This window comes from Diadema setosum, chromosome 19, assembly GCF_964275005.1.
Source record: "Diadema setosum chromosome 19, eeDiaSeto1, whole genome shotgun sequence".
NCBI lineage: Eukaryota > Metazoa > Echinodermata > Echinoidea > Diadematoida > Diadematidae > Diadema > Diadema setosum.
Window position 1 is genome coordinate 33,385,831 of NC_092703.1, and position 12,450 is coordinate 33,398,280.

The following is a 12,450-nucleotide window of genomic DNA, read 5'->3' on the forward strand; positions in this document are numbered from 1 at the left end:
CACCTGAGCTAAGAAAAAGGGCGCTGTTGTGTTTTAAGATTTGAGCATAAATTAAAACAAAACAGTCAATTTTCATGAAATCAAAAAGTTTATTTAATCAAACGTGGGCAGATTTATAAGCATTGTTAAATATAGGGTAAAGTAGCACCCTAGGGTTTTAATTTGTAATATTTTACTGAAAATGAATTAAATAATTTAAAATTGACACCATAATGTAGAGGAGATTGAGCTCTACATCATGATACCAATAGCTCAATACCCCCCCCCCCCAAAAAAAAAAAAAAAAAAAAAATGCAATAAAGTCCTTCTGGTTCTCAGCTGACAATGTATGTGTTGATTGAGTGAATTCGGTAATATTAGTAAAACACATCACTGAAAGTTTGGGGAAACTCAAACTATCTGTTCAAAAAGTTATGAATTTTTAAAGTTTCAGTGCTGTCGTTGCTGAATGAGAAGACTACGACAGTTTGTGACATCACTGCAGAACAACGATAGTTTATTATAATGGAAATATAAACAGAATTCATCATATTTTCATATTTCTAGCAAAATGAAAAAGCACTTGACTTACATTTTTCAGAAAGCAGGGGGAGTAATATTACCCTTTACATGTGTCAGTAACAAGTCAAAGGTATGTCTACTTTTCCTTTAAGAATGGAATTGTGTGGAATTCTCTTTATATTTTCTTCATCTTAGATTTATGTCATGTCTCTCAAAAGATAAATGGCGTCTTAAAGGTGTATTAGTCCCGGTAGTGTAGAGGGCGCTGTTGATGATACTGCCGATCATCGTTAGCATTGATACGAAGATTGCCAAGGTTGAGCTGTCATCAAGAGTAAAGCGTGTAGGTGTTGCTAAGTAACGTTGCCTTTGTTGTCTTCTCTGCGCGTCGCGCAGTCTGTATTAATGCCAGGGTGCGTGCATATGTGCTTCTTATTATGACATCACAAAAGAAGTTTGCTCAAGCTGTCATCCCCCTCAGCCGAATCATGAGCCGAACTGTGATCGGACCACTGACTACAGTGGATCGGACTTCTTTGGACTCGGGGAAGTGGGCCACAGCATAAGCGCCAAAGAGGAGTCGATAGCATAGGTCTCTATAGGAAACTTGCGCCGTGCGCCCGCATACGCATTTGACTAAAACACTGTGACCATGTACCTTTAAAGCATTAATATGTACAATGTGTCCCCCTCCTCTCCCCATCACTACTGCTCCCCTCCCCATCCCATATTCTGAGGGTCTTCCTGTCAGTAAAATGATCATTCAATTCACCAGCAACGCAGTGCTTACAGGTGTACTTCCCAGCTTCCTTCTGTCTGCGTAGAGGTATTCATGTGGGAATTGTGCAATCATTTACACCTGAATCGGTTTTATTTTCTTGTTGCCATGTTTTGAGGAAATTCAGTGAAATGTTTGTAAGAGAGCTCAGCAACATCATCCTCAGTGTACAGGCATGCAGATAATGACCTTTTAACCCGTTGAGGACGAGTCCCGAGTATGATACGCGGGCAAGTGTCTATGGGAAATGGGTGTTGTAGCAAAATCAGTCCGTCCTCAACGGGTTAATCTGTATGTCAAAATAGGCAGAGATTTGTAAGGAAATGACAATATTGCCTCATCTAATTTATAGCACACTTGATTATCACCAATAGCACTTTTTTTTTTCTTCAAATTATTATTCTCAACCCTAAATGTCTACCACTTTTGTCAAGACTTGCATGACTTTAATGGAACTTTCACTTTCCTGTTTGTGTTTCTTCATTCTTCTCAGTAACATCACAAAGAACTCAAAGTACCATTTCCCTTTAAGCTTGTTAATACATGTAGCTTGAAGTGTTTCCCTTTAAGCTTGTTAAACTAGCTTGATGTTTTGTGCCTCCCGGATGGGGGAAGGCAGTCAGTCAGTCAGTCAGTCACAGGTTTGATAATTTAGGAAACTCTCTTTAGAGTTAGAGGGAGATCGACAGAGCCAAGCCAGAAATTGCAACTCCTTGATCATGTGAAGATTATGGGCTTAATCCCCAAATAGATCCAGTTTCGGGCTCCCGATAGCAATCTGAGATCGTGAAGAATGATTAGCACTGGCGAGAAAACAGGGCCGCCGCATGATGACAAATGCCTTAGTGCATAATAGCTCCTTTAGATCATCACTAAAATTAAACACTCACAAAGAAAGCCACCCTAAAGCACCGAGGATTTCTTTTACGCTTGAACAAGATGTTTCTACATACAGCCTTTTTTTATTCTTTTTTTTTTAAAACATTTCCCTCCATTTTCTTTTCTACAAACCAAGGTAGATGTCAAAATACATGTAATGTACTTACATTGTAGCTGTGACCTGTGTAAGAAAAGTGCTTCACTTAGAAATATTTGGTATTAATTGTCTATTATGATGCGTGTAATTATAAGGAAAACTCAATCAGAATTGCCTCCGATTTCATATGTGATATGATTGTCTGGCTCAGTGAAATTACTTTATAACACAAGAATGTTAGCTGGAGTGAGAAACATTTGACCAAAATATTCTCATGTGTTATTTAGCTATATGTGTGAATGATACATCATGATTCAGGGGCGGATCTAGGAATTTTGTGAAGGGGGGGTGGGGGGGGGTGGGGGGTGTTGGGGGGAGTGCAACTAATATTTCTTCCGGGTTTTATTTCATTTTTTCTTTTTGTTTCTTTTGTTTTTAACGAAAAATAAAGGGTTGCATGCACCGGTTGTGCCCCCCTCTGGATCCGCCACTGTGATTGCATGCGATCCATTCACGAAAGTGACCAAACTAGCCACAAAAGTTTTTTTTTCCCCAATAGTTTGATGATGCCACACCAAGTTTGTAAGGATACTAATAGTGAATGGTCACGAGTGCAATGGTACAAGATTTTGCACGAGGTGAAAGATAGAGGCACTCTATTCAACGAGGCGAAGCCGAGTTGAATAGTGCGCCTTATCTTTCACCGAGTGCGAAATCTTGTTCCATTGCATGAGAAAAGACCACACACTATTCATTTTATACAACACCTCGGATGTCAATGGATGTGGCCCATACCAATTCTTGAACATAGTGCAGAAATGGCAACCATTTTGCATGAAAGTCAAATAATTGTACATTGTATTGTTGTTGAGTCTTATGCATGTAGAAGCAATCAGTTGAAATAGTTGTCGACTGTAAAATAAATGACGGTGTGCACACTTGTACTATGTCACTGATTGAGGATGTGCGGCAAAGGCTTAAGGAGATCTGTGTTTACTAGACACCTAATGCCATGTTGCAGTGAGCTTGTCAGCATAGCCAAAATTGCAAGCAGGTTTAAAAAAGAAAAATGCAGGATTTTAGTAACTGACATTTTGTTATTCTAAGCAAAGTCTATCAAGTTGTTTTTGTTTGTTTGTTTGTTGGTTTGTTTGCTTGAGGTCACCAAAATATAATCTATAAAATATAATTTCTGGTAGTGATTTGATCAAGTGATGCTCAAGTAAGCTGAACCGTGAGAAAGATTATAAAGCACTTTTGAGGTATGACATAAATTGCTAAAAACAATTTGTGTGTTGATGTATTGTTTCATGATATCATATATACTTAATTTGGCAGCCAGTTTACAAAAATGAATTGAACATCTTCATTGAAAATCAGTTGTAATCTGAGAGCCTTAACTTATGCTCTTAAAATGCGGTTTTGAGTTGGGAACACACAGCTCATTCATTTCTCTAGTGCAACAGAAATCTGCAGTGTTATTTGCAATAAAGGAAGTGATTATCGAAGCACGATAATAAGGAAGATACATCTGTAGTATGCATGCATTAATGCGTTGAAGTAGCAAAGCAACATTTATTACATGCTAGTAATTATAAGGAAATAGATTTAATTTGTATTTTGTGTTTACAAATTGTAGCTCTGTATGAGTAAAGAATTGCAAGGTTTCACTCTACTTGGATGATACCTGCATGCCCATACTTCTTGTGTAGTACAGTGATGTGTAAAGAGATTGACGGGCATCATAAATGAAGAGCTAGTGAGAATATGTGGATGTTTAGACATAAATAAACTGTCTCTCAATGCCATAAAGTTTATTGTGAATTTCACTTTAACTGGGTCAAGAAAGAAACTCAACTCAATTAGGCTTACTTCACCAAGTGTTATTAAAGACACTGATATAATCATATAACCTGTGTCTCATATTGGAAGTATTGTGATGTGCAAATCGACAACACAGGCAAGAATATCCAAAACAGATTCATTCATTGCACACACACACACACACACACACACACACACACACACAATACAAACAAGTTTAATTTTGGTAAAGAGATAAGGCCGTGTACATTACAGAGCATATAATGGTATTAACGGACAAGTCCACCTTCATATACATATCATGGATTAAGTGAATGTAGCGATATGGGCAGAGCACATCAGTGAAAGTTTGGGGAAAATCGGACATTGTGTTTTAAAGTTAGGAATTTTTAAAAGTATCTGCAGGGTTCAGGTTGTTGTTGCAAACTAAACAGTCAGTTTTCATGGTGTTTCTCCCTCGCTGTATTTCCATCCTTAGAACGGGTCTATCATGGAGGGATTGGAGCTATGGAGGCGTAACGCTGACAAGCGTTTCGAGGGCGTTGAGGACTGCATGATCTGCTTCTCCGTCATCCACGGCGGCAACTGCTCGCTGCCGAAGCTCACGTGCAAGACCTGTAAGAAGCGGTTCCATTCGGCGTGCTTGGTAAGTGGTGCTGTCATTACTACATTCACACAGTGTGAAGGCCCAGACACACCAAATTCTGGTACGGGCCACAGAACTGGTCCTGTGACCTGCACTGTATCGAATTGCTTCCGGTGTATTGAAAATACATATTGCATAAAGGATTTAGTTTTAGAGATATAGATGATATGTCTTTAAGATTAAATGTTGGAGGACAAACAAAATCAATTGGGTAAAGAAATCAATTAACAGAAATGAAATTCGTCATGAGACATAGTTTTATGAAAAAGATAAAATATTTGAGGTTTAAATTTACAACCTTAAGTCAATATTTGAGATGTAACAAGACTTTTTAGTCACCATAGGAAAACATATGGTGACGCTTGCATGATACAGAAATAAATGTGAGGCTGTCTGGCAAGCATACGGCTCTACTTGTGTTCCAGGTTCCAGGTAATTTTAGCTCATTACCTACAGAGTCCTGCTTGGTCCCTTGTAAAATCTGGGATTCTAGTAAAAAAAAAAAAAGGTTAGTGTCTATGCAGATGAGGAAGAGTGTTGCCTAGAGTCAGATTTTGACTTACAGAAATCCTCCTCAGGAAAAGATTGTTATTGACTGAACTGATGTGGTGATGAGAGGCAACTGCAAGTATGATAGAATCAAGATATATCTATGAAAAACAGCTACATATACCAAAGATAAGCCTTTGTTGATTTGTATTTAAAGGGTATGCTGTAGTGTACATTGCATTTTTTGTAGTAAATAATATGTGTCAAGCGGGTATAATTGTGCGTGTAAATGGTCTTTCCACACAGGACTCGTATATCATGCATGACAAGGTGCTTTTCTGTACTTTCTCCCTATCTTTCTCTCACACACTTAACTCTGCTTCTGTCTCTCTCTATAAAAATATATATCTTTCTCCCAAACTCTCTCCCTCTCTCCCTATCTTTCTCTCACACACTTAACCCTGCTTCTGTCTCTCTCTATAAAAATATATATCTTTCTCCCAAACTCTCTCCCTCTCTCCCTCTCTTTCTCTCACACTCTTAACTCTGCTTCTGTCTCTCTCTATAAAATATATATCTTTCTCCCAAACTCTCTCACTCCCTCCCTCTCCCTCTCTTTCTCTCACACTCTTAACTCTGCTTCTGTCTCTCTCTATAAAAATATATATCTTTCTCCCAAACTCTCTCCCTCTTTCCCTCTCTTTCTCTCACACTCTTAACTCTGCTTCTGTCTCTCTCTTAAAATATATATATCTTTCTCCCAAACTCTCTCCATCTCTCACATTCTAACTCTCTATCTGTCTCTCTCAAATTCTCTCTTTCCCTATATGTATATATAATATATAATTCCCTCCCTCCAATCTTTCTATAACCACTCTCCAAATAAATATCTCCCTCTCTCGCCATCTCTTGCCTTTCAAACTATTTTTATCTGTTCTTGTTTCTTTGTTCCTACAGTACAAATGGTTCAGTACCAGTACGCAGTCCTCGTGCCCCCTGTGTCGGAGTCCGTTTTGATGACAATCTGCGGTGCAAACCAACTGTCGTGCTCTATGTGAGTCCCTCAGGGTCAGAGGTCTACTCTTCTTTATGCTGGGATGTTCAATCTTATTCAACGCTCACTCTTAACCTGTTCCTTATGAGAACCTGATGGCCTGCATATTAAGTCTATGGGCATTTCAGAATTCAGTATGGAATGGGTTAAGGAATCACAGCTGTTTCATAGGACATTTCATGGATGAAAGTTTATCGTGATTTGTGTTGTCATATGTCACAACTTAATGTGGAATGAAACTGAAATGTGCATGTGGATTTAGTGAATGAAGAAAATATTTCATTAGCAGTACACATCAGTGAATCCACATATATATTTGGAATAAATTTCCCTTTAAAGGGGACAGTAATCCCCAGGCATATTTGATATACAGTGCACTCCCGTTATAACGAACACAGTTATAACGAAATTCCGATTACAACGAAATAAAATTTAGGGCCGCAACATTATCAACTCCATGTATTTTTATTGTTTATTCATCCGGTTATAACGAAATTTCGTTATAACGAAAGAAAACTGCCGGTCCCGAGGACTTCGTTATAACGGGAGTCCACTGTATTTAGGGATTGGTGAATGCAGAATATTTGAAAAGTAGAACATGTTGATAAAGTATTAGGAAATTTGGACAATCTGGACAAAAGTGATCATTTTTCTAAAAAGTTGTCATTACCTCTGTGTGGGAGTAATGGTGAAGTTTTCACTCGATGTAAGCTTGCCCATGCAAATAAACTGCAAATGAAGTGCCACATGTTTTTTTTTTTTTTTGCAACTAAGATATATGAAAATATGATATGCGGGTCATATGACTGGGTTTGCAACGATAACTTTATTGCACTAGTAACTTCTTCACCAGTTACCTCTGAGAAAAATAATGATTTCCTTTTTTTTTCATGAACTTCAGTGCTGATTCTGAAGCCAAAACTTTTAACCCTATTCTAACTGGGCTATTTGAGACCAAGTTTTTACTGAGGGGGGGGGTCAATTTGACCCCCCCTTCAGATCTCGGCCGCCGATTGGACGATCGCCACAAAATTTTGCCCGAAGATAGAGCTGGATGTCAACTACAAGATTACATCGTCATACAATAGAAAAATATTGCCTTTCTATTTTTAATAAATTAATTATGCAAATTTGTGCATGAAATCATATTTTCACCTGTAACTCCATTAAAAAGACTGGAGGATTGCTAAATTTTTGTGTCAGAATTCCTCAAGACACATCAAACAATTTTTGTGTAAAAAAATAGCTCAATTGAAATTAATTTCTTTTGTTTTTTATTGTTTTGTTAATTTCTTATGTATTTTATTGTTTTTTCAACCTTTTGTTTTCCATTTTTTCTTTGCCAAAACTTGTTGCAGGCACTTTTTCAGGCTTATCTACACTAGAATCGATTAATTTCAATGGTTAAAAGTTGAAATAATCTAATTTATATCAATTTAACCAAAAAACACAATTTGCATTGGATTTGCACACGATATCATGAATTTGAGCTGTTTTTTTGGTTGACATGCATATGCAAAACATTATGTAACTTCAAAACGGTGTACCCAGACGTCGCAAATTTGGTCTCAAAATATGCGGGAGACTTCAATGAAAAAAGTCGTGAAACGACGCGGCAAAAGCTTTGCGCGTTGCAAAATCGTGGCGCGAAACGTCGAGGGTGGGTCAATTTGACCCCCCCCCCCCCCCCCACAGTTAGAATAGGGTTAAGGTATAATCTGCTACTGTAACACAGGATGGCATTGCTGTAGCTTTTCTCGAGCTGTAGAACTGTAAATCTCTCCCTTTGATCAGAGCAAAACAAATCAGAGAAAATGCACAAATTGTGTTTTTGGCAATGGTTTGGGAGAAACAGTCCTGTCATCGCTGGTTCGTTATTGCAACACAACCAGAAGACTAAAGTAGCGGACATCTTAATTTTTTTAGAAAAAAAAAACCAAAAAAATCTAGTGAAGATTTTATTATGTACTTGTCAATATGGGATCTGTGAGGCAATGAATTCGTGTGCGGTTATTTCTCATATCGTAGCTTCATGGAAACATGGAATTTTATAATCCCACAACTCTTTAATTTTCGATATGATTTTGATGAAATTCCACTCATCTGTTTTTACTCTGTTTACAAAGGCCATCTTGAAAATACAGTCAACCTTGCTTAACCCGTTGAGGACGAGTCCCGAGTATACTCGGGCAGGTGTCTATGGGAAATGCGTGTTGTAGCAAAATCAGTCCGTCCTCAACGGGTTAAGTCGTCCTCGCATAAGGTCTTTTCAAGTCCTCTTCTCTTTATGCTCTATTGATTTTAATCCCTTATAAGTAGAATTTTCTCTATGTCGAAGCTATTTATTTCAAATAGATGCGACTTAGGCAAGGTTGACTGTATTGTTTAATGGCTGCTTGAGGAAATTTGTAATGCAATCCTACTTCAGGTGAAATTACTTAAGACCTATTCCACTTTTCTGTCTTTATGACCTATTGATATGGCATTGCTCATGTCAAAAATGGTTATAAATATCCACATATCACATTGATCAAAAGTGTTTATGTTGACACATGAAAGCTAAGTGGAGAGGGAAAAAAAGACAGTGAAATTTTCACATACAATTACTGAAAAAGACTGGAAGACAAAGTCTATCAGTTAATTAATCTGCAGTTCTTACATGTTTCTTATCACTGTCTGTATCCAGCAGAAATTGGTACTATTTGTGATGCCCTGTCTAAGAATGATAACTGCTTCCACTCTTCTTTGTTTTGTTTGCTTGTCCTTGAAGGGAAATTGTTCAATTGCAATATTAAATGCATCACATCAAAATGATCTATAAAGATTTCTTAGACTTCTCCTCTTTCTGTCTACCAGCTGTGTGTGGAAGTGATTATTTTTGGATGCAATGGCAAGAGTTGGACATATACTGTCCTGTGAAGAATACAAGGGAAATGGTATCAATGTGAACATAAAATAACAAACCAATCAGGCTTCTATGAAAATATAAAGAGTGGCTGACATTCAGTTATTGCTGTTAAACAATTGAAGGGGTCGATGCAATATAGTGCTAACCCACACAATAGTCATTTTGAGATAATCGCTGTTGAATGTTTGGAAAGTCCATACATTGTACATTAATAAAACATGAATGTATGCATTTTTTGCCATCTTATTGGTTGAATTCTAATGTGATATTTTCACGGAGGTTAAAATGAAGGATAAAGATTATGAAAATGCATGTAACTCAATTTTGATAAAAGTGTGGGTTAGCACTATATTGCACCGACCCCTTCAATTATCCATATGAATCTTAAAAAAAAAAAAAAAAAAAAAATATATATATATATATATATATATATCCGTTTACATGGTTAATGCTTGAGTATGTTGGCCATTCATGCACAAACACACACACACACACACCTTATTGTAGCTTACAAACTCACATATATACATACTTAACACAATCATGTCTCCCTCTTTCTTTTTCCACCCAGTCTTGCACACATACATCTTTTTCTTTCTTGGTACATTCCACGTCAATGTATGGGTATTCAAAACAAATATACCGAACACAGGATCTCATGACAAAAAAAAAAAAAAAATCAATGAACAAAATGTAAATGAAATCTTGTCTTAAAACTGTGACTCCCCTCCTCTCCCAAATGTACATGTTATGCAGCTTGATAGGCCTAACCTTTTTTATTAAGTTGCTATCAAAGCGATTACTGTATAATTTCATTGATAATCATAATGTTCCTCTTCAAACATTTGTAAGCAGTGAACAAATTGATCAATATAAGAATCAATATCATATTAAACAATTAAGAATCTCTTGCTGCCCTTTGTATAAGCCATCCCCCTCCCCCTCCTTCCCTTCCTCCTACCCCCCCCCCCTCCCTTTTACCTTCCTGCTTCTTTGTACTGGTCTTATCCAATGTATCATCGGTTGAGAACCAGGGGGGTGTTTCATAAAGCTGTTCGTAAAGTTACAAACAACTTACGAGCGACTGGTGATCAGTTCTGATGTGCTATACTTATCAGAATTTCCATAATTCAGCACAAGAACTGATCACCGGTTGCTCGTAAGTTGTTTGTAACTTTACGAACAGCTTTATGAAACACCCCCCAGAAGGGCGCTATCTGGTTCTACAGTTTGAGCGTAAATAAAAATGAAACAATCACTTTTCATGAAATAGAATGTTAAATCAATCAGAAGTTGGTATATCTATAAACATTGTTCTAAATATCAGGTAAGATAGCAATCTTGTTGTTTTGCTTTTTAGCATTTTACTGAAAATGAAAATACGTTGTAATTTCAAATTGACACCATAATATAGAGGAGACTGAGCTATACAGTGTGACACCAAAAATTCAATACCCCAGAAATTTGCGATTAACGGCCTTCTGTTTCTCAGCCGACGATATCCTTGCTCCCTTTACTAACGAGAACATGTTCCACACACTGTATGAAAGAGACTTTTCAAAAACATAATCTCATTATCATTGCCATATTTTAATGAAACCCCCACCTGGAGTGAGATAGGCCTACATAAAATATGATTTATAGAGAGCATACATTTTGTTTGTTTGGCTAAATCAAACATTCATAAGGCAGGGGCTATGGAACGGGGGTGGGTCTGAAGCCCCTCCCCATTCACTTTTTGGCTGGTAAAAACCCCCAACAAAACAAAACTGAAAAAAAGAAAGAAAAAAGATTTGCAACACATGAATTTCCAAAGGTTCCGTCCTTAGATTCTTCCCGGGGGTGGGGATAATTGGGTTGTGCTACTATTGACCTTGACCCCCCCCCCCCAGTCCCACACCCCCCCCCCCCCCCCCCGAAAAACATACTGCCGTCCCTGTAAAGCCCATTTACCCTCATACATGGAAAAAAAAGGCTTGCAAGAAGAGGATGAGATGAAAGAGTAAATTAGTGTGTGAGTAAATGGGGAGGGGTGAAGCTACAGTATTAGCTGCCTCCAAAACAATGGCTCACTTAAAGGACAAGTTCACCTGCATATACATGTGGATTGAGTGAATGTAGCAGCATTAGTAGAACACATCAGTGAGAGTTTGGGGAAAATCGGAAAGTCCGTTTAAAAGTTATGAATTTTTGAAGTTTCTGCTCAGTCACTGCTGGATGAGAAGACTACTATAGCAATTGTGATGTCACATGTGTCCAACGATATAAAGATAATGTAAAGAAAATTCAAGATATTTTCACTTTCCTTGCATAATAAAAAAACACTTGAGCTCCCTCTTTCAGAAGGCAGGGAGAATAATATTACCCTTAACACACGTCAGTGACAAGTCGAGGAATGTGCACCTTTTTTCTTTTTTTTTTCAAAAAGTAACATTTTGTGAAATTCTCTGTATATTTTCCTTACATCGTTCTACGCATGTCACATCATACACTGCAGTAGTCTTTTTATCCTGCAGTGACTGCGTAGATATTATAAAAATTCATAACTTTTAAACAAATTTTCCCCAAATTTTCACTGATGTGTTCTAATAATATTGCCCATTCACTCAATCCACATGAATACGAAGGTGGACTTGTCCTTTAACGTCACCCACCAACGCATACCACCATGCGCATGACCACTCAGAATATTACCAATTACAGTATTACACTGTATTATGATTGTTTTTTGTTTTTTTGTTTTTTATCACAGACCAGTAAAGGGCTACAATCAATATCACAACACGACCTTTCGCGAAAAGCGATGGTATGAAAACAGCGGCACGATAGACAAAAAACAAACAAACAAAACAAAACAAAACAAATCCGTGAAAAATTATATCATAAACATGGAATCGTTGACTGATGGGTCTATTTGATTTGTATTTCCGCTGTTGTTTGCGAATCTTTAATCTAGTTTTATATTGTGTCCAAATCCGAAATCAGTTGTGACTCGTCAAAGCAGTGAAACAGCTTGTTTGGATAAGTTATGGAAAAAAAGAGTAACTACAAATGTAACTGCAAGACATTGTTGATGGGGTTCAAGCATTCCTAGTACAATTGGCCTTTTGCAAAGGCAGCTCGCTATAATTTGAGGACACGCACTCAGGGAACAGTGGACTCGCACAAGCAGCGCGCGACCGGCGAGCTTTTACAGTGTCCGATCCGATCCGATCCGATCGAGTCCGCTGCTCGCTGTGTGCGAGTCAGTTGCGAGCTGCCTTTGCAAAAAGCT

The 12,450-nt window shown here is 37.7% G+C and overlaps 1 protein-coding gene across 1 annotated transcript in view; it reads left to right on the forward strand.

The window, feature by feature from the left end:
* The window catches only part of LOC140242450 (E3 ubiquitin-protein ligase listerin-like), a 63,812-nt gene extending 57,030 nt beyond the window's left edge, over positions 1-6,782 (forward strand). Inside the window, exons 31-32 of the mRNA XM_072322185.1 lie at positions 4,558-4,725; positions 6,172-6,782. Of these exons, the coding sequence (XP_072178286.1) occupies positions 4,558-4,725; positions 6,172-6,231 (228 nt within the window). The 3' untranslated portion in view covers positions 6,232-6,782. The remainder of the gene's footprint in view (positions 1-4,557; positions 4,726-6,171) is intronic.
* The last annotated feature ends 5,668 nt before the right edge of the window (positions 6,783-12,450 follow it).